The 21623-nt window shown below is 38.6% G+C and overlaps 1 protein-coding gene across 10 annotated transcripts in view; it reads left to right on the top strand.

Moving 5' to 3' along the window:
- The window catches only part of LOC121330777 (myocardin-related transcription factor B-like), a 53843-nt gene that overhangs the window by 13211 nt on the left and 19009 nt on the right, over positions 1-21623 (top strand). For 7 of the 10 annotated variants that reach the window (XM_041277537.1, XM_041277543.1, XM_041277542.1 and 4 more), the window contains 2 exons: positions 6611-6713; positions 13455-13659. In XM_041277537.1, coding sequence (XP_041133471.1) covers positions 13506-13659 — 154 coding nt within the window. In that variant the 5' untranslated portion in view covers positions 6611-6713; positions 13455-13505. Of the gene's footprint in view, positions 1-6610; positions 6714-13454; positions 13660-17441; positions 17634-21623 lie in introns of those variants that run through there. The other 3 variants (XM_041277545.1, XM_041277544.1, XM_041277538.1) reach the window with 2 other exon arrangements.

Raw genomic sequence — 21623 nt, 5'->3', positions numbered from 1 at the left:
GCCCACAGCATCCCAGTGTGGCCCTAGCCAGGTGTCCCACAGACCTTGTGCTGGCATTCCAAAGCAGACGTGACTATGTGATCTACCGGGATATCACAGGCTAGGCAGAGACACACTTCTGTTCTGACATTCACTCAATTACAAAAACTGGAGAAATGAGGAAAGGGTATATCTGTATTGGCCTCTGAGGTGTAGCATTTTGGTTTGACTTGCCAGATTGAGAACTGGCTGACTGTATGTGTAGGGGAGTGGGGTGGACAGTATGACCCTGGTAATTGTGATCAGTCATTTTACTGTCCCCCCCCCCCCCCCCCCCCCCCCCCCAATTAAATATTTTTAAAAGATACACAGTTAATGAGGATGTATCATCTGTGTTTCCATCCTCTTGGTATATGAAAGTATAATCTGTTGGAAGCAATTTTCTCTCTGAATGAAACATTTAATAAGAGGAAAAGACTTCACGTAAATTCTTAGTAACCCCAAGTTGACTGGTACGCCATGATGGGAATAGTCTGGCAGATCTCCAAAGCTGGCCGCTGTGTAACTTGTCAGCACTCTCCATGCCAGCTTTGGGTTCATTTAATAATTGATAGTTGATGTAAGCTTAATAACTTATAAGCTTCTAATAAATCACTCGGGCATGTTGTTAACCGCGGATGCCTTATGAAATCCTTGTTGGTTTTATTGTGTGTTTTTTTTATTTTTTGTTTGTTTTTTTTCACAAAGAGATATTGCTAAGGCATGCTACTGTACAGTACTGGCCTGTAACAAGTAAAAATGTGCAGAAGGAAATAGATTGTTTTCCAGATAGATATACTGTGTTACATTATTTTTTAAATGCTGCACATTGAGTGCTTTTTGTTGATTTTAAAGGAGTAGGTACAAAATGCAGTAGTTAGTAAAAGACGGTGGAATCTTGTTATTAATATTGTCGTAACCAATAGGCTTTTGGGTGCATAAAACACAAGTGGTGCAGTCGGCAACCTAATTTCAGTGAGCTGTTCTCCTGAGCTGTGTGGGGAATTAGGGAACGCAGCAGACCACTCTAAATTAGGGAGAAAATGGGGATGGGGGTAATTGAGCACACTAAATTAAGAGAACAATATTTGTAAAAAAAAAAAAAAAAAAAAAAAAAAAAAAAAAGACCCGGAACACAATGTAACTTAGACTGACTTAGCACATTTAAAATACGCAGTTAACGAAGATCAGCCTCATGTTTTTATTTTGGTAAGCACACAGCTCAGGAGAACGGAAGGTCAGTGGGCACCCTCTGGTCCCATGAACCAGCCTATTGCGTCTTTACTATTACTTGAGAGCGAATATACTAGCCTCTGAAGGACAGTCCAGCTCTGTAGGTGTCCGCTTGAGCCAACCTGGCACATGCATGGTAGGATCTGCTTCAGGGTGATGAGGAGAAAGTTCCTTACAGTTTTTACCTCCCTAACCGGCAGGAGCACCAGAGCCAATGTGGTCTTATGTATGGCACGCCCTTCACACAATGCAACCGTTAATAGCTTGGGGATCGTAGGTCCCGTTTTTCTCTGTATATCTTTACTGAGTCCAGTGTTTAGTTTTGACAGTACAATACACTAAACCAGGCAGGAAAGAACACACAGCCACCCACAAAAATTCACATCAGTGGAAAATGGGCTGTGTTACAAAACAGACAAAGCAGCTTGTCAGGAGAAGGGATGAATAGTTCTAGTATCTGTTGATGTCAAACTGTTGAATTTATCTTCTGTCTTACAGAAAAGTAGGGTAGCAGTGGTTTGAAGTGAGTTCTGAGAGCCAGAGACCACTTAAAATCCAGCAGAATCTAATTCCATTTTAATGATGTTTGAATTGGCTCCTTCACTTTTTGTAATGTTTGGACAGTAGTCGGAAAAGGTTCAGTGACTGAGACAACTAGTAAAAAGATGATTAAAACTGTGTTATATAAATACCATACAATTACCTATTGCTGCAAAGTAGCAGTAACAAATTATTTTAGAAACCTTGCAAACTTACTGAAAAATGTAGAAAGTTCATTGGTGATTTGCTTTTGTATATCACTATGCTCTCTGGTCTGCCTCATTGGGTTTGTGTGTAATGTTGGAGTTGCTTGGCAACAGTGGCCACGTCTCACTGAAACATGTTGGCATACAGGCTTTCTGTTTTTTTTTTTTTTTTTTTTCTTTTTAACCCAAAAGTACACAGTGTGGAACTTTCTAATGAATGTCGTTATAAATGGCAATAAATAAAAGAATACAAACAGATGACGTTATGTACTGTAGCAAGATCTGGAGAGAAACAGGAATAGAATTGATTACAGAGCTCCTGCATGTAACTAGAAGTACAATTACATGAAAGTTAAGAATACTACATACAGCTGCCACTGCTATGGTTTATAGCAGTTTATATTCAGTCTACACAATGCTGTAATCTTGATGCCCACTAGAAGGGAAGGTCTCCACTACGCGTGTATGAGGAGGCTAGCTGGTAGCTGTGCAGTACACGGAAAATTATTGGAAAGAGTGAAAATGAGAAATAAAGAAAAGTGGAGACACAACTGTATTATATGAATTTGTTTTAAATAACACATCACATTGCTTTTACATATATTACAATGCAAAATGGTAAACCTCCCTCTGAGTGCATTTCCAGTTCTGGTATACTGCAGCAATTTAATTGCCATTTTGAACTCTTTTTTGTAACTTATTTTTTATGACTGAATGGGACTGAATTTCCTCAATATGACTGTGTCTAATGTGAATATGAATTTGTGGGTAATCTGTTACTTGCTGACAGTTGCCCAGGGAGTTAGCTGAATATCTACTAGTGATTAATTTGTTTTATTTTAAACCCTGTTGAATGCAGTAAGAGTGTGTGCAATGTAGTTTGTGCATATTCCTTACAACTCCAAATTGAAAAGAATCAGCTTTGTTTAGTCATGTTCATTTGTGTTGTAGACTACAATTTCTAGTGGCCTTGCTAACTACATTCCTCTGCAGTTTGAAAAGTGGTCCTTGTTTTGGTAGACCTATATCTCATAGAGGTAGTTTTAACTGAGGGGACACAAGCTTCCACTCTTCTTGGAACCTGCCTGCCGCTACATTAGTCTTTTAATCCTGCTTGTACTTGGAATATCTCAAGGGTATAAATTAGATCTTAAAGTTCAAGAACAAAGACAGAAATGTAAAAAGGGGATCGCCTTTTTACCATATGGTAATTTTTACAGGACACGCCTATAAAGATGATACTTTCACGAGGCAATAACCTTCTTAACAATTGAAAAACTGATTTTAAAATTGTGTAGAACACGACTGTACACCTTTTAATGTTGTGTGCACATGCACTGCAAACAAGAATCTCCCAAACATTTGTGAAGTTCCCTTTATAATAAAAAATTGATACATTTTGAATCAACACTAAAGTAAAAAAACAAATCCCTTTAGAATCAAAGGTAAGCTTTATTTAAGCATATATATATATATATAAATAAAATAAAAAAATTTCTAAAGCAGTTTGAGTTTGTTTCCCTAAAAAAAAAAAAAAAACAGGAAAATATAATGTATGGCCTGAATTCATTAATTAAATAATTAAACACAGACTTTATAATTAAAGTGTTACAACATATGTAAACAGCTGTACTTTCCAAGGCAGGGGTCTGGATTTATTGCTGCTGTTTCAAATGAGAGGCTTGCAATATTTTCAAAGCCCAGCAGGTAAGAGTGTTTAAGGACATTGGTCTGTTTCTCATTTTGGACCTATTAGCCACCAAAGCCACAGTCATCAATCTTCCATTCGGAGAACCGAGTAGAAAGAGGTTCGGATGATGATGAAGGCAGGTTCACGGGATCATGAGATCAGGTTTGGCTCAGAAACACTGATGTTTATCTTATCCAGATGTCGTTAAGAAGTAAATGCATCATGCTAGTCACAGCTGATTGCTTTCGGCAAAATGGGGCTATTTTTATCCCTCTCTGTCCCTTGGAAAAACTTTCTTTGAAAACATTTTGTTATCCAATTTAGTGTTTTAGAGTTGGGGGACTATTTTTTTTTTTCTGGGGCTGAAATAAGTGTACCATACTGTAGCTGGATGATAAACTAAGGTCCTGTATTCGGATAACACTACAAAACCAGCTAGAAGTGAATGGTTCACCTATATTACCAGATTCCTGGGCAGCATTTTGGAGCATCTCACGTAATCGAGGTCAATAAAAATGAGTTACATTGATGTGCGTTTGTTAAATTCCTCTGTGATATAACCTTCTGTGGATTCTACTTTATCAGTGTTATATTTCTCTTGAGGTTTAAGGCTTTCAATCTATGCCAATTTGTCTGGGCAAGCGTTTGCAGCAGAAGATTTGTAACACAACATTACACTTTTATAGTGCCTTTCATGCAGTGCCCAAGTGGCTGTACAATAGCATCCAAAGATAAAACAATAAAAAAAGATGCAAGAGATTAAAATAATGTAGGCCAATAAGTAAAATAAATAACACCAAACAAAGAAAGTTTTTGAAACTTGATGATTTCGTTTGATTTGAAGAAAAAACTGATCAATTATGCATCAGATTTTTGCAGCTGTTTGCATCAATTTTTAACAGGTTTAAGTAAACTTAATGAAGGACACTTACTAGTGTATTTGTGTACTCTGTCTAATAAGAGCGCATTTCGTGTAGGATAGCGGAACAATCTTCTTCATTTAAAGAAACCTTAATTGAACTAATAATTTGCCTAATTTTACTTTTTAAAATGGATTAGCTTACAAAATGTCAGAGAATTCAAATTCCTTATATAATTTTATATTTAACTTGAAATCTCCAACTCTTTTAAAATAAATAAAAAGTTCTGATTAGTTCCATTAAGATTTCAATTAAGTAATGGAGAGCTCGGCTGGAACAAAACCCATCCGGACAGAGGGTCCCCAGGACCAGGCTTGAGAACCACTGACTTGTATGACACATTTTGAACAATGTATAGTTCTTCTCAAGCACACATTACAAATATAAGCTCCATGGAATGCCAGCTAGTGCCAAAGGTAGCAGGCAACCTAAACTAAGAGTAGCACCCTAGCATGTGAAATAAGAGGTTTATCCAAGCGAACATTGCTCTTCTCACAAAACCTCCTGTATGCGTTTACAAAAGGCCCCTTTTAATACCTATTCATTGCTTTTCAGTGACTCAGAGTGCTCATATAGTTAAGCTAAGGGCTTAGGTGGCAACATAACCTATTGGTAAGAACTGAAGGACTGAGAGGCAGTGTGGCTGAAGGACCTTTTCCTGGTTCTACAATATCGTGGTTCATTCTCATTATGTTGTTATTAACATAATACGAATTACACAACTTGGACAACCAATTGTTTGACTCTACAATCTGGCACACACAAATATATATATAATTTTTTTTTCACACCTTGCTGAAGCAGTGTTGTTTATTTTCAGAAAAGAAGCAAAAGTGTTTCTGGTTCCATCAAGATGTATGTCAAGGTGTATGTAATGTCTAACACTGAATACATAATGTTGTTGAAAAATAGATTCTGACTTAGCCAAGAGTAGATCATAATGTAAGAAACTGAATGATTTCAGAAGGTGACATTTTTGGCTGAACTCTTACATTGGGCCACCCTTATTCCTAAGCACTGCCTGATGGGTGATAGGAAAGTTGAAGAGGTGAAAGTGGGTTATCCCAGGAGAGAGCAGGCCTGGGACTGCAACTCACACAGTTAAACAAAGTTACTTATCACAGAAGAGTCGTTCAACAGGTAACACGATACTGTAGAGCAGTTGTTCCCAAACCTGGTCCTGGTGACGAGCTGTCTGCTGGATTTCATTCCAGCTGAGCTCTCACTTACTTAACTAGACCCTTAATTGAGCTGATCATTTTCTTAATTAGTCCATTTTAATTGTGTTCAGCGCTTAAAACAGTTGCAGAGTTCAAGTTACTTATAAAATGTTATCGCAAACTTGAAATTTACAACTGTTAAGAGCTGAAACCCATAAAAGGTCTAATTAAGCAAATTACCCATTCAATTAAGGGTCTAATTAAGTAATTGAGAGCTCAGTTGGAATGAAAACCAGCAGACACAGTGGGTCCTCAGGACCAAGTTTGGGAACCACTGCTATAGAAAATCTGATTAATGGAATTCCTGTCTGTTTTCATAATGCTGCTAAATCACAGGAGCCTTTATTCTTTACTGGCTTCGAGAGAGATATTGTAGTAGCGTACCTTCATTGAACTATAAAAAGCCTCCTCGTATCCACTTGGGTTGGATCAGATTCCACTCCTCGTCCTGTCTGATCGGAGATCTAAAACAGCTGGATTTGGAGAATCTGAGTGGAGAAACGTTACTTGCAGCTGTGTATTGTCCTGTGTATTGACATTGTGGTTAGAGCCGAGTGACAGGGAGGTAGGTTGAGGTGGCTGAACTCAAGGGGCTGTGGCCTTGAAGCTGAGGTGCTGTTCGTTTAAATAACATTTTGAAAAACATTTTGAAATTACAACAGTTAGCTACTGCATGTCTGTTGTTATTTTTTTCCTTCGACCAGTACTTACTAAGTAAAAGCCTACCTGTTCTAAACTGTAAGGTCCCTTGACACTAGCCCTGATATGGATTTCTGTTTACAGATCAAAACTACCAGCATTACAGTGATGTGTGTCCCCTGCTCATTGTGAAGGCCTGCCCCCGAGCTGACAGACCAGCCCTCCCGACTGGGCCACGCTGCTCAAGGTGAGGAGGCCTGCTTCTGCTCTGTGGCTGCGGTTATATTTTACAGCAGGGGTGCCTAGACTTTAGTTACATAAGAGCTACTTTTTCCACCCCTATCCTAATGCGGTCTACCCCCTCCCCCTTCCCCCTCCACTCCCTATTCAAACATGTTGCACACTACATTATTACTGGACCCAAAATAAAATAGGCCCTATTTTTAAAACAATTGTATAATAATAAGAAATAATAACTTTTTACCTTATTGATTTGATGATTTGCACTGCATGGTGTCAGCAAGCTTTGCATAGTCTGGGTTGTAGCTGCTGATTGCTAGCGTCAAGCAGGTGTCCAGGTGATCATCTGTTAGAGTGGACCGGTATTTTGACTTGATGATCTTCATGTTTGAAAATGCTGACTCGCAAAGGTAGGTAGATCCAAAAAATGCCGTTAAGTACGTGGCAGTTTTTCTCATATTTGGATATTTTTCCTCCACGATAAGGTTCCAAAAGTGTTCCCCCGATGCCCTCGATTTGATTTGGAGGTCGCTCTGCAGAGTCAAAATTTCACTCTCCATGGCAGCTGTCTCCATGTGAAACAGTGATGCTATTTTTGTTGCAATTTGTCAACATCAACTTCCACACCAAACGGAAAGCACATAAAAGTTGCCACGGGTTCCAGGATTGCAAAATCTTGGACGCGTCGATCAAAAAGTCTGCCATAATGTTGTACGCCTGTTCGATGTATTGACTACTGTCATAATGTGTAGGTTCTTTTCCCTGACTTTGGCGCTCCAACATCATATTTTTGAAATTTCTCAGTTCGTGTCGCTGCAATTGTGAGGACAGCAATTTTATTTTTTATTTAAAAGCTGTCACAGAGCTAATCATTTCAACAATATTTTTGTCTTTTCCTTGCAGCTCTAAATTGAGCTCATTCAACCGAACAGTTACTTCGGTCAAAAAAGCTAAATCTAACAGTCACACTTTGTCTTCCAACTGCTTATATTCTGCATCTTTTGAGGCCAGAAACTCCTTATTTCAAATAAGATCCCTAAACCTCTACAGGAATTTACTTCTACTAAGCCACCTTACATCCATGTGTAGCAAGAGATCTGTGTGTTCAGCTTCACTTTCTTCCAGTTGAGACCTGAAGAGGATCCTCTGCAGACTTCTGGCCTGAATCGGATACACGATTTTGAGCGCGATATCCATGACATTGTTCATATTCAGCTTTTTACCACACAGAGCCTGTTGATAGATTATGCAGTGATTCGTGAAGAATTCTGGAAAGTCATTACCACTTTTTCACAGGGCAGTAAACCCACTGATGCGGCCAGTCATGGCTGGTGCTCCATCCATAGTTTGTAAATGGTAACAGTGCTATTAATAAAGTCCTTTAATGCCCAAAAAATGTCCTCCCCTTGAGTTTATCCTTTCAATGATATGATTTTGAGCAGTTTTTCTTTGGCAGTCTTATCTTCAAGCACCATTCTAATACACAACTGAGATGTGTCGATCACGTCTGTTGACTCGTCAAATTGAAGTGAAAAGAACACACTCTCATTTGTCTTTAAGATGCTCCCCCAAATCCTCACCCATCACTTCACAGCGCCATGTAACAGTATTTCTGGATAGCTCAACATCCTTAATAGCAGAAATGATTTCCGACTTTTATTTTTTAAATCATCAAACAATGATTTAGCTGCCTCCTAAAAAGGCCTCTCTTACCATTTCTCCATCCTGGAACGGTTTCTTGTGCTTTGCTAGTATGCGACTCACCCGGAATGATGCAGTCATGGCTGCCTTTGATTTAGAGCTGGGCCTTGTAAAGATCGATTGTTGGGCAGCTAGTTGAGACTTCAGTTCTTTCACATTTCTCTTTTGTAGTTCAATTTTAGCTGGAAAATCGCTTTCATATTTCTTGTGAACAGTTTTGAAATGCCTCTCGACATTTCCCTTCTTAGCAAGAGCTACGCTTGAATGGCAATTCAGACACACGCATTTTGAATTTGTTGTGGTGAAAAAATAATCTTCCTCCCACTCACTGTGAAAGTGGTAGGTTTTCTGTTTCTTGCTGCTTTGTCCAGCACTCATATAAAAAAACTTAATATACTTTATACAAAAAAAAACAACCACCAAGAACAAGAAAAAATATTTTGTTACTGGTGGTCTCCCGCTTCGTAAACATAGAATGTAAAAGTACGAACTGCAGACGGTTGCAACAGTTTGGGGGGGGTGGACAATGTAGCAACTACAGTGCTGCGGGTTGGTCAAATTTTATGTTTTTTTAATATTTTGGCTGTGCAGTAATAGTCGAGCAAGAAGCGAACCTTAGTGTAAGCAAAGCATACGATGCTTCAGAACTGTGGACCTCATTTTTAAGGAGACTTGATGGTCATGCTGTGAATTGCCAAAATATGTTTTTTTAGCACATAAGTTTTGAAAACTTATGCAGTCTACTAGAAACAAGTTCGGGATCAACCAAGCGACCTGGGCACCAATGGGTTACAGCAACACTATGCATTAAGTGACTGTAGCAACACATTTATTACACACAAAATGGAGTAGTTGCAGTGCAACAGCACATATGATTACACATTGAATATTGCTGGCAGATTACATTGTATTTTTCACACATAGTTGTGAATTTACAGTTCAATTACTATGTAACCACACATGCAATTAGATAATGACTATAGCTGTCTTTGGGATATGTGTCTCTATGTGTCCTCTGAACTCCTTTGTCCAGAAAGGTCTTTCTCTTTCAGACTGGCTCCTTGTGCTTAGTTTACTTTTTTTCACCAAAGAAGTGTGTAGCAAACTATGTCCCTGTGGAGAGACTGTTGTCTTGCTAATGGCATCGGTGCATCAAATGTTGCTGTAAATGGATGCTCTATCTAAGGACTTCTGAGTACAATGTGTATTACTAGTAAACATGTACAAGTAGATTCCTACTTTTCCCTGTGGCTTCTTTCAGTATCTGTTAAATTAATCAGTTGACGTGACAGTGTAAAGACAGGCTGTCTCTCAGGTGAGTTAGCTGTATATCCAAAATACCAGAAAACTGCTGTAGAAAGCTGCTACCTGACAGCAGAGGGTGTAGCGTCAGTGTCTGCTAGGCCCAGCGTTTCATTATTAAACAAGCAGAACTTTCAGATGTGATGGTAGGAATCGTAGCTCTAGAACAGCGTTAGAATATATATTTTTTTATGTCGCATTTTTAATCGTCTGCATTTGTGTGTGACTGGTACGGGCAGAAATAACTGATTGTGTAAAGCCTCTGTGAGAGATTTTAATCGTGAGGGCTTGAGAAAAGAGGTGGTGGAACAAGTCAGTTCAACTCTGACAACTAGAAGATACAAACTGAAAAGCAAAAATGTGAGAGGGCATGATGGATTGCTGGAATGGGAAAGCAGAGCACAAGCAAACAGCGACTCCCTTTCTGTCAGCAGTTCAGTATTTCATGTGTGCAGTGATGGTGCCATTCCTGCAGCCGGACTGCCAAAAGAAACCGGCAGACATGCGTGGTCAACAGCTGTTGACTGGATTGCTATTAAGCCATATAACAGGGAACCTACACTATTGTTTTCAACTGATGTTGAACCCCTACAGAAATGACAAAAAATACCAATTCTGCTTTTTGAGATATGTAATATTTTTCATTCCAAAGCCCCAATGTTCTCTTACTTTATTTTACAGTTTGTGCTGTCTGGGGATTGAACCTGCTGTTATACATGAAAGGGTTTGAAATTTGTCTGCCTTTTTGTTTATTACCTTGGCCCTTCTAGCCCGGGCTCCAACCATTTACTTAATTATGAAATTGGAATAATTTAACCTCTAACATCAAATATGTAATATAATAATATATCATATATAAGAAGCATATAATTAACCTTTAAACCTGGTATGGATCATCTAATATGAATTAAATTTAAAAAATAATTACAATTATGAAAAGACAGGGCCTATGAGCCAACTCGAGGACAGCGATATATCCGAATCCGCAGTATAGTGAGGGGCGATATAACGAGAGGTGTGTGGGTGTAATATATTGTAGCAGGGTGGTAGGAAAGCCCTGCTTAAATGTATTTTGTTTATTTATTTTTAGAATGGGGTCACCTCATCCGCCCCTGTGTTATCTATGTATTATGATTTATTTATTTTATTTGTGTGTGTATATATTGTATGACGGCGAAGCGCCATGTGTTTTGTTATTGTTTGCAGTGTGGATGGGAAGCCCCATCCACATTTGGCCATCTCCCAAATTAATTAAGTGATTAATTTGTTGCTAATCTGGAGATGGTCACCTGTATAATTACCTGCAGCTCTCTGCACTCCAGGTGGGTGTTCGAGAGGCAGAGAGAAGAGCAAATGAAACTATAAAAACGCTTAAAGGATCCGTGAAGGCTACTTCCAAGCCAGACCTTAACAGTTATTATTGTGTTCATGATTTGTTTTTGTTTATCTCTTTTATTTTTGTACTCTGTGAGCAGTGTTTCTTTTGTTTAAATATTTTATTTATTTTTGTTGTATTTAAAATAAAAACGGCGCACACTGCGTCTTTTTATTGAAACTGCAGGTACCTTTCTTCGTCCTTCTTCTGATCTGACGTCACCGCAACTCCATTTCCTGCCACATTATATATGTGTGTGTGTGTGTGTGTTAGTACAGATAATTCAAAAATAGCAAACAGCTCTATATCCAAGAAGAATCAGGATCCAACAGGATACTCATCAATCACTACAAATACTTAATGAACTAGCTAATTCTGAAGACTAAATACTAGCTATTTCTTCTTCATATATGTATAATATACAGAATGAAGAGGTGCGTGTGCATACGGATAGTCTGCAGGAAAGGGTTATTCATAATCCCAATGATGATAATGATAATCATTATATGTTTGTGTTGTTTTGCAGCCATGTTTTTTTTTTTTTTTTTTTTTTTCAAATAAAGCTCGGCTGCTATTTCAAAATGTTGTTTTGTTTCATAGAATAGAATAGTAAACTGACATGAATATTTCATAGAGAAAATGTTTCATTTGGAACTCTTCTGACGCCAGACTAATTGTCTGTTAGGGTTTATACTTGAAACAGCTCTTGTTTTTCCCCACTGGCAAAATTAAATGTTAATATTTAATATAGTTTAAGTAATTAGTAGTCTCTCAACCACTGTTATGCCAAACAAGGCTGTTGCTAAGTGGTCTGTTTGTTTCACTGTGATTCAGCATTTATCAGAAGTGGGTGTGTTTTTGTTTTTATGTGTGTATCATTACATTAGTGCTAGATAAACCATTAATGCGATACAATATCCTATATCAACAAGACAAAGTAGAATAAAATAATAAAACCAATACATAGCTCGCTTTGCACTACAGTCAGTGTGTTACCATTGATAGCAAATATAAAACGGACATTGTTTGCACTTGAGAGAAAGCAAGTCGTCCCTGCTTGCATTCCATTAGACATTTAGAAAAGTATACTTGCTGAATCACTGAATTGCAGTGGTTTGTCAGTATGACTGTGTTGCTGCGGGTTCTTTTAACAATATTGAAATTCTGTACTTCAGGGCCTCACTGTAAACTAGCAGTTCAATAAATATTGACTCTGGGTTAGAAAACATTTTAATTATGGTGCAATTTTAGCAGTTTTAAAAAAATACGATTTGAGCAATTTTTCTAAGGCTATAAATCTCCAGATATTCCTTTAACTGCAGGGGGAAAAATATCTTTCTAGTTCTAACTAACACCTGTTTGGTAATATAAGGGGCTATTATAATTTAATGATACTGCTGTCTTATATTTCTTTGTAGACTAATTGTGTAGAGCGGTCAGTCATCCGTTGTTTTGATAAGTGTAAACTCAATTCTCAAATCCTTTCGGTCAGAAAGCTACATTCACATTCCCCGACTGTATTCATTATTTCATTGCAGGTATCTGTTTATTGAATGCATGTAAGCATTGTCAGATGAAGGTTCAGACAAACAGGACGGTGTACTTCTCTATTTGGCGTAGGCAGACTGTCCGAAGTGTACAGCCTGGACCCTCTGTGATGGGGATACGGTTCTTTTTATCTTCTAGAATATCCCCTAGCACTGGTATGTGTTGACTGGTTCATATTGTAAGTCGTCAGTTTTTCTTGGGAAACGCCAAAAGTGGCATAACACTGTGTATTGCATTTGTAGAAGGCATTGTGTATGGATGTTTTGGAGGTTGTCTCCCCAACCCCCCTCTCCGCGCCTCCGCAGGTTTGCATTATAGATCTTGATATATGAATGAAATGCAGTAGAAGGCATGAAGTCCTACAGACCTCAGATCCAATTTCACAATCGGTGCTGCTTCTCCATCCCTGCAGATTTGCTGCTCCATTTCACCTTCAGCTGCGGTCTGACCATCTAGAACAGAAACGGTACTCAATAGCAGGACTAACACCAAATGTATTCAATTAATTGCCTAGCATTGTTCACTCTGTAACTCTCTAAGCTGCATATATGTATATCGGGGTTTAACCACACAACAAAGCAAAAACACTTTGAAATGTGACCCCTATAATCCATCATACTGGCATGCGTTGCTAATCCAGTTGCTTGTCATGCAGGAACCCGATCTTAAATGCCAATGCATATTAAGAGCATTAGGTGACCAGTGCCAGAATATCTTGGTTTATAGGCCAGTGTCTCTGAGCTGGTATTTGAAACCTCTGTTTTCCAGCTCCTTTTCTCTCTCCACTGAGCTCTTAGTTAACATTGTGTTTTATTTTCTTAGCAGTGCCGGTTTCCTGGTTACCAGGGTGACGCTGCTGTCCCAAGGAGCGTGATGGAGCTCCACAGGATGCTGGGGATCGAAGAGGATTGTGGGATGCAGGGGTTGCTAGCCCCCAGTCCTCGGAGTGAGGCTGTAGCCCATGAGCTGGAGGAGTTGTCGCTGCAGCCCACCCCGAACCTGCCCCCTCTAAATGAGCGTAAGAATGGTGAGTGCAGCTTTGAGTATTAAACAGCAGTGTGCTGTCCATCAAAACCATGAATTAACAAGCATTGCTGTACGAAGAAAGAAAAAAAAACTGTGATGACAGGCACCAGGGGAAGTGGGTGGACAGTGAAAATCTTTTGGTATAAAACTTGAAGCTTTCATGCCCATCCAAGTTGCTTATAGAGCATGTGAATGTGATATTTGTTGTGAACAGCGTATGTAAATAAGACACAGCTTATTCCTGTGGTTCTTAAGTGGCTAACCCATAATGTCCAACACAAATTACTAGAGCTTCACTGCAACAACAGAGAACATCAGGATTAAAGTCTCCTGGACCATCTGAATGCTGCGTTACCATCTCCGTATATTATAAGCCCCTCTCAGCAACTTGGCTATTTTTTCTGTTTCAACAACAGCAATGATTGCGCAACCCCCCAGCTAATGAAATTGTGTTTAACAGTACATTTGCAACAGTACGTAGTACATGTTATTAAAGTCATGGGGCACTAAAAACAATTAGGATGCGAATTAACCACAGTGCAAAATATATTCAGTCTCTAGAGCCAACCAATATACAAGCACGTTGCTTCTACAGTGTACTGCTGTAATAGAGACAACATGCGTTTGAAGGAGTGGCTTGCTGACATTAGTGGAGGGTTTGTTAGTGTAAATTTCTGTTTTCAAAAGAGTAGTTCAAAATTCCACTTTAAAATAATTAGAATGTTCCATGTCAATGTAGGACAACATTCCAGTGCGGCAGCTGATGTAAATGATAATAATTGGTCTGGAATTCCAGTATTGGAGCAGATTAGACCAGAATTTAAATGTCAGAAGGTCTGAAGAATCAAAACTGGAAGAATGAATGTGACAACTGAAAATTCTGTTATATTTAAGTGGAGAACCATACTAAAATTCCTTTGTTGAAGAGTTTCTCCCCAATATAATCCACAAACACCAGCTGATGAGTTTAAATCTAGTGTGAAGGCTGGTATTGCTTCCCATTTTACCGTTTTCCCAGCTAGATTTTTTTCTTCTTTCTACCCTCCAACCTTCAGCAACCTGGAAAACCTTTGATTTACCAGGAAATGCCTTCTGATTGGCTGGTGCATCTGGTTCCCACAATCCCAGCATTCCCTGAGCTCAAGCCCGTCTGGAAATGTTTTCTTGGCATGAGAATCGTGGTGGGAGGGCACAGGCCGGGCCTCTAGGGACTGGGCTGCACTGACCCAGGCTGAGCAACATGTTGATATTTTCATGGGGGTCCTGGGCAGAGAGGGAGACTGGGCCCAGCATGCTTAATGCCAGCTCTCAGGCTGCCTGGCAGCCCTTTGATTTATACCCTTTCCCCAGTGAATGCATCATACGCTTCACAGAGGAAGATTAATTTTTCTGAGATGTATTGTACCTTCAGGCTGTTGACAAACTGTTTGGAGATGAAATCTTCAAATTAGGTTAAGGTACTGAGTGACAGGCCCAGGGCTAATGTGATATTAATGGAGGATTTCCTGTCTGATGCTTAAAATATATATATATATATATATATATATATATATATATATATATATATATATATATATATATATATATATATATATATATATATATATAGCAAACATTAGAAAGAAATAGTACATATATATATATATATATATAGAAATATATATGACAACTATTAATTTGTAGAAACTCCCTTGATCGCCAGCATGTTTATCCACCTGGTACCCTCACAATCCCAGTTTCTGTAAACAGCACATCAGCAGTTTCCCAGTATTGTCTTTTGTTGCTAGGTATTTGTTTCAGTACATGTACTGAATGAGAAGATTGTTCACTATGGATCCTTTTTTGTTGATTGTTATGAGCCTTCGGTTTGGCTGGTTCTTCTAAGAGAAATCATCAGTGAAGAATTATAGATTTACAATCAATTCAATGGAGAGAGACTTTTAAACAGTGACATTTTATACTGAAATGAGGGAAAGTGTTCCTTTTTAAGCAGTAAGTATCCAGTGCTCATTAAACATGATGGATGGACAGCACTGCTCGTTATGGATGAAATGCACCCCTTTTGGTTTTCTAATGAGATTTTCTCATAGCTGACATTGCCACCAGGTGGCCCAATATTATTTCCTCCAAGATCTTAAAGGGAAAGTCACATTCCTTCATTTCTACACACCCCTTATTTGTTAAGAGCCACGTGCCGTCCAACAATATGTGTGCATGCTTGTTCACGCTATTACTATGAGTCAACAGGCAGATTTACAGTATAATATTCTTTAGCAGAACACTAGTTCTCTTATTAAATCATCCTCTACTGAGCTTCTGCTTGTAGATGCTGCTGTTTTTCTTTTGTACAGAATCGTAAGGTCATTTAGGAGCACATTAACAAACTGATGTAGTGCCAGCCCCTTGGTGTAAAAGTCGGGTTGGAGAAATGCGTGCAGGTCGCTTGACTGCTTGCATTGATTTTTCTCTCGGCCAGACGCATTGATTTTGTGATCCTCAGAAGTTCACACTGAGCTAGTGCCAGGGGTTTCTGTTAACCCCTGTAGCTCCCCTTGTGTCCTGTAGATCAGAGCTGCTAAGGATACCTCTTCATTGCTGCACAGAGACCAAACAGCCTGTGTAGAGTAGAAGGGCTCTGGTGAATTTTACAGACCTGTATATTCCTGAACTTGCCCTCCACTCAGTTTTAAAGGCAGTATGGTCATCCTGGAATCTCTCAATATTGTGTTTCGGTATGCATTTGCAAGTTGTGGTAATAACTGAATCTACAGATTTCAGAGGGAGCTGGGAGCTGGACAACGTAGCAGTTACTTATTCAATTGGGGTTGCTATGCAGGAACTAGGGCAGAAAATGTTATTAAAATAAACCACTGCAGCATGCGTGGGCCCTCCCCACATAGAGCAGTTTCTGTTTTGAGTAACAGTGCCAGAGCTTCTGATAAGAGTTGGGGTCCCTTAGTCACTGGTTAGCAATGTTAACAACCCTACACTCCCCCTCCCAGTGATAACTAACAGGACACCGCTGGGATATAGTGGAAACTTTTGAAAGCCTCCGTACTATATTTTAATGTAATCCCTGGGATGTGTTCTTATATACTGAAAGCAGACAAATGTAAAACATCTGTTGTTTTTGTTTTGCTTTTAGTTATGTGTGTGTGTGTGTGTTATTCCTCTTGCCAATTTGCTTTGTCATTAAGGTCACGGCTGAAGACATATTTGTATGACTTAATTTTTTTTTTTTTTTTTTTTTTCATAAAATGTAACTACAGATCATAAAGGTAGACTTGTCTTAGGTCCTCCATATTATGTTATTTTCATCTACCAGATCTAAAGAACATCTTCATGGATGTCGATCTATAAATTATATTGTTGTTTGTTGATTTTTTAAAGATATTTCTAATTAAAAAACTTTTGTAATACGTCCTTTGATTCCTAAGTATTGTTAACAGCAGGTAATATAAATAAGGCAGGAAAATAAGTTTCTATGTAGCATGCTTTCTGAGGAGCCCAAGAATCTGTTTTGCATTAGATTTCCTTTCCACTGTGTCTTTTGACACAGATGGTCTACCCATGCAGACCCTCCTTGTGTTGTAAAGACCTTCGTCTTGTCTTTCTCTGAGCTCCAGCTCCTCCCAGCAGCAAGGGTTAACTGGGCTGTCCTTGTCTTGCTGATTCTCTCGCTGTGCTCCCCACTTCTGACAGTGATAGGTTCAGTGCTGCAGTGAGGAGGGAGCTGTGTGGAGCAGCACAGACACAGAGGTGAGTAAGAGAGAGAGAGAGAGTGCTGGATTACAAGGCTCGGAATGTCTAAGGCAGAGACACTTCCTCCCTTCCCTCCTCCTGCACAAATCGATGCAACTCCAGCCTGCATCACAGCCCGATGCTCCCAAGTCTCTCGGATTACTGGAACTATCAGATAGATGGCTTTCCTGGAAGTGGAGACTCCTGCTGTCTTCAGAGGCAAATTCAAATCAGGTGCCGATCTAACAGAGGATTTGTTCTGAATGAAATTCATATTGTATTTATTAACCCAGACCTGTGTAGTGTAGAAACCTGATTCAACTCAACCTGATTCAACAGATAATTCTTCATTTTCATTAAGGGAATAACTAGCATGTAATTTAGCAGCTGCTTCTACTTAGTTTTAGCGATTTTTAATAATGATACTAATAACAGTAATAAATTTTGCCTTGGCGTTGAATAGTTGCACCAATGTACGTTTTTGCGATAATTGGCAAAGGGATGGCTGCTTTGATTTTCTTCGTGTTACATCAGACAGGTAGATGTATTTCTAGCTGAAGCTGTTTTTTTTTTATTTGTTTAGTTTTTTTTTTTTTTTTTTTTTAACAAGAAGGTCTTTATTGAAGGTAGGATTTACCCACTGAGATCCAACACCTCTTGTGTACGGCTGTCTGGTCCCCATTACGGGTTAGGGAGATTCCATTATTATTTTAAAATAAACTGGGACTTGCTTTCTAGACCTGAGCTTGTACTTGAGCAAACTGGGAAAGTCTTTTGGGGTTTTAGATGACTTTCTGTAGGAACTTACCGTTGTATTTTTTATGTATATGAAATTTGCCTTATTTTGAGCATAAATGTGGTGGCGTTTCATGAGTAGTAAGTGTTAGGAGTTCAACAGTTATTTACCAGCCACAATTCTCTTGTGTTGCGGATGAGGAGAGACCATTTTGAGGAGCACTAGGCTGTCATTGTGATTGATGCTGTTTGATTTGCTTTGTTGTTGAATGTACTGAGCTTAAACTGAAGTCGACAGTGCTCAGAGGGAGTGTGGACTGTGATATGTTTGGCTTACTTAGTTAACTTTTGTATGCACATTGTAATGTTTGATTAAACTTTTTTTTTTTTTTTTTTTTTAAATATTAAAAATGCCAATCATTCTTTTTTAAAACAGGTACGGTATAATAGAAGTAAAACTAGTGAAGCATTTAAGATTCATCTCTACTGAAAAGGGAAGATTTGTCAGCTGTACTGAATTTTTATTCAGATTTTTATTTTTAAGTTATGAATAAATACCCTGATTTTAATGAAATATTCAGATGGAACAGAGGATTTCAGTTAGACAGAAAAAATGTAGTTCTTTGATAATAAACCACCCCAAATTCATAAAAAAAAAAACCAAATCTCCACTTGTAAGGGGTTCATATTTTTGGTCTGCTTTAAGTGTCAGAGGTTATTGGGAGATGTGTTACTGTGTTGAAGAAAGCACCGTGTTACTCTTCTAACTAATAATAAATAATAATAATGGACACATGTTTACATCAGAAGGCTTTTATTATTCCATTAAGTTTACATTATGTGGAAGTGTGTGTTTTTGTTTTTTTGTTTTTTTTCCCCAACACTGAATGTTTCCAGCCCTAATAGTCCTTTAACTGTGAAGTGATGTGGAAAATTAATATTGAACTTCATTGGTTCTTTAGTTGGCTTTTTTATTTATTTAAAAAAAAAATGTATCTTTTAAAATGATCTTATTGGTATATTTGATGTTCTTTAGCACTGGCATGCTGGACGCTTAGCTTTATTTTAATTAGGCTTGCATGTTACCATTCTGGGGTCACAGCAAATGTTTTCCATTATTTCATTGTTTTCTATTGCACAGCAAGGTCTGTGTGACGAGTCACAAAGCAGCTCTATATAAACTGAACTTGTTACCTCAACTGTTGTAAAGCTGATGCCAAAGATGAACAATCAGGGTTTAAACAGAATTCAATGAAAGTTTCCAATCTAGTTTGTCACAGTACCTGTCTCCATCAGCGCGAAGGCTGAGGGTTTCCAACAAGGCAAAGAAGTTGCTGAATCCCTTCTTCGAACATGCTGCCAAAGCATTCTACCATAATGCCCATGCTGGCTATGCTTTGGGCCCTGAGAATTACAAATCCTCTCAACTGGGGAAACATTTGGCAGACAGAGGCATGCCAGCTGGAGTTTGTCAAAGGATAAGACTGAGTCCCAGAGCTTGTGGAGGGGAGGCATTGGCCACCTACCTGGAGCTTGTCAGGTCTGCGAAACCAAGTCAAGACTGCCTTTATTGGAATACAGTATATTGCTCATGGCAAATTCTGCATTGGAATCTGAGTCCATCCTCAATTAGAATGCAGAGGGCTTCCAGGCATATACAGTATGGATGATCATTGGTCCCTGCTTCACTGTAAACAAGCAGACACAATACAAAGTTTTTGAAGCAGCAGTGATTGTGTTACTACTTTGCAGAATTTAATATGTAACAGTGATTGGTAAGATTGAATGGTTTAACCTTGTGTGTGTCACATGGAACAGACACGAGTTGAGTCCAGTAGCTACCGCAAATACTTTTTTGTTAATCTGTTTTCATACACCCTAGGTAACTGCAAATAAACCATGTATAAATTAATGTAAAAACAACAGTTAATGTGTTGGCATGGAGAGCATGTAGCCATAACAACATAAGATTTTCTGATTGCACACCGGAAAAAGCACTAATCAAGTTAGGCAATGTGACCGACGCACAGTCTTTGTAATAGCTGGGAAGAAATTTAAATAAATGGGAATTAAGAAGTCATCTGATTAAATAGTTTGTCGCCTAGGGGATTCTTAATAACTCCATTTACATTCCGAAGAAACAACTTTGAGTAGTCTTACTGCATTTACTGTTAAAGCAACATAGCATGGTGGATATTATGTAACGAATAGCACTTCTGGAATGTACTTGTGTGGTTATATTTCTGATCACCCACAAATAAACCTAAATATCAAAGTTATTGCAAAGTGTGACATATTTCATAGTTAAAGCAGAATCCTGAAAGTAATCAATCCAAATTTTTAAAACTGACCTATTTTGTATTGCAAGATCAAAGCCGGGCCCCATTGGAGCAGAAACATGTTCATTCTTAACCCCTGAGCAAATTATTATTACATTAGTCATGGCCAGACATCCCTTATTTTAAGCAATAAGAGTTACCACTGTTGTAGTGGGCAGTACCATGGCACTGAAAAGGAAAGTGTTGAGATAGAGATGTTTTATGTTTTGAAGGTGATTCTCTCATTGACTAACTGTACCAGGAATTATAACCTTATCTTTAAAATCCATTCTTCCAATACTTGGAGGGTATTGTATATTTCTATCAAGTCTCCAGTGACTGTTTGTCTGTCTATTTATTTCAGGTCACTTGTCCTCAAGCATTTATTGGGTAATCCAGTGTGTCTGTGTGTGTCTAGAGGGTTGACAGAGACACCAGGCCTGCCTCAGCTTGACTAATGCAGTGCAGTTTGGGTCTAGCCTGTGGTCATGCTGACCCAGAGTCTGAATTCGACGGGTCAGGACTTCAGAGTTGACAGCCTCGACAGTACAGTCTGAGTAGAGGGAAGACAATACCAACATATTGTCTGTTTTTCAAAAGACAAAAAACAGATTGTCACATTTGAGGCAGCATAGGTTTTGCTTTGAGCTTTGGTGTTCAGTGACCGCTGTATGTGGCTATTGAAGCTCACAGAGGTTCCAGAATGAATCAAACCGGTTAGATGAGTTGCATCAAACTTCACATTCACATTTGATACAAGTAGTTATTGACCATCCTTGTAGGTCAGACCACTAAAGAAAAGTTCAGGGTCAATCATTTACTGATGTAATTTCACCAAGTCTGGGGTTTCTAGTGTCATATGTGTTTCTGCCAACAGTGAAATGAATCTTAATGTATTTTGTTAATGGGTGTTCCAAAAGCGACTTGTTTTTTTCATTTCAATAGGTTGTTTCAATGGCCAGCTTGTAAAGTGGCAGTGACGTCACAATAACGGCTTTGCAAAGAATTCAGAGCTCCCCACAGCAACATCAGTGTTTAATCTATAGAGAAAATTAATTACTTTGTTAAATATATCATAATGAGTAAATTGGCAATTACCTGTGGTTTAAACATTAAACACAGTTGTTCTTCTTGAGTCATTCAAATAATCAATTTCAGAAAAAAGATAAAC

This window comes from Polyodon spathula, chromosome 18 (assembly GCF_017654505.1).
Source record: "Polyodon spathula isolate WHYD16114869_AA chromosome 18, ASM1765450v1, whole genome shotgun sequence".
Taxonomy (NCBI): domain Eukaryota; kingdom Metazoa; phylum Chordata; class Actinopteri; order Acipenseriformes; family Polyodontidae; genus Polyodon; species Polyodon spathula.
This window is presented reverse-complemented; position numbering and strand designations above follow the sequence as displayed.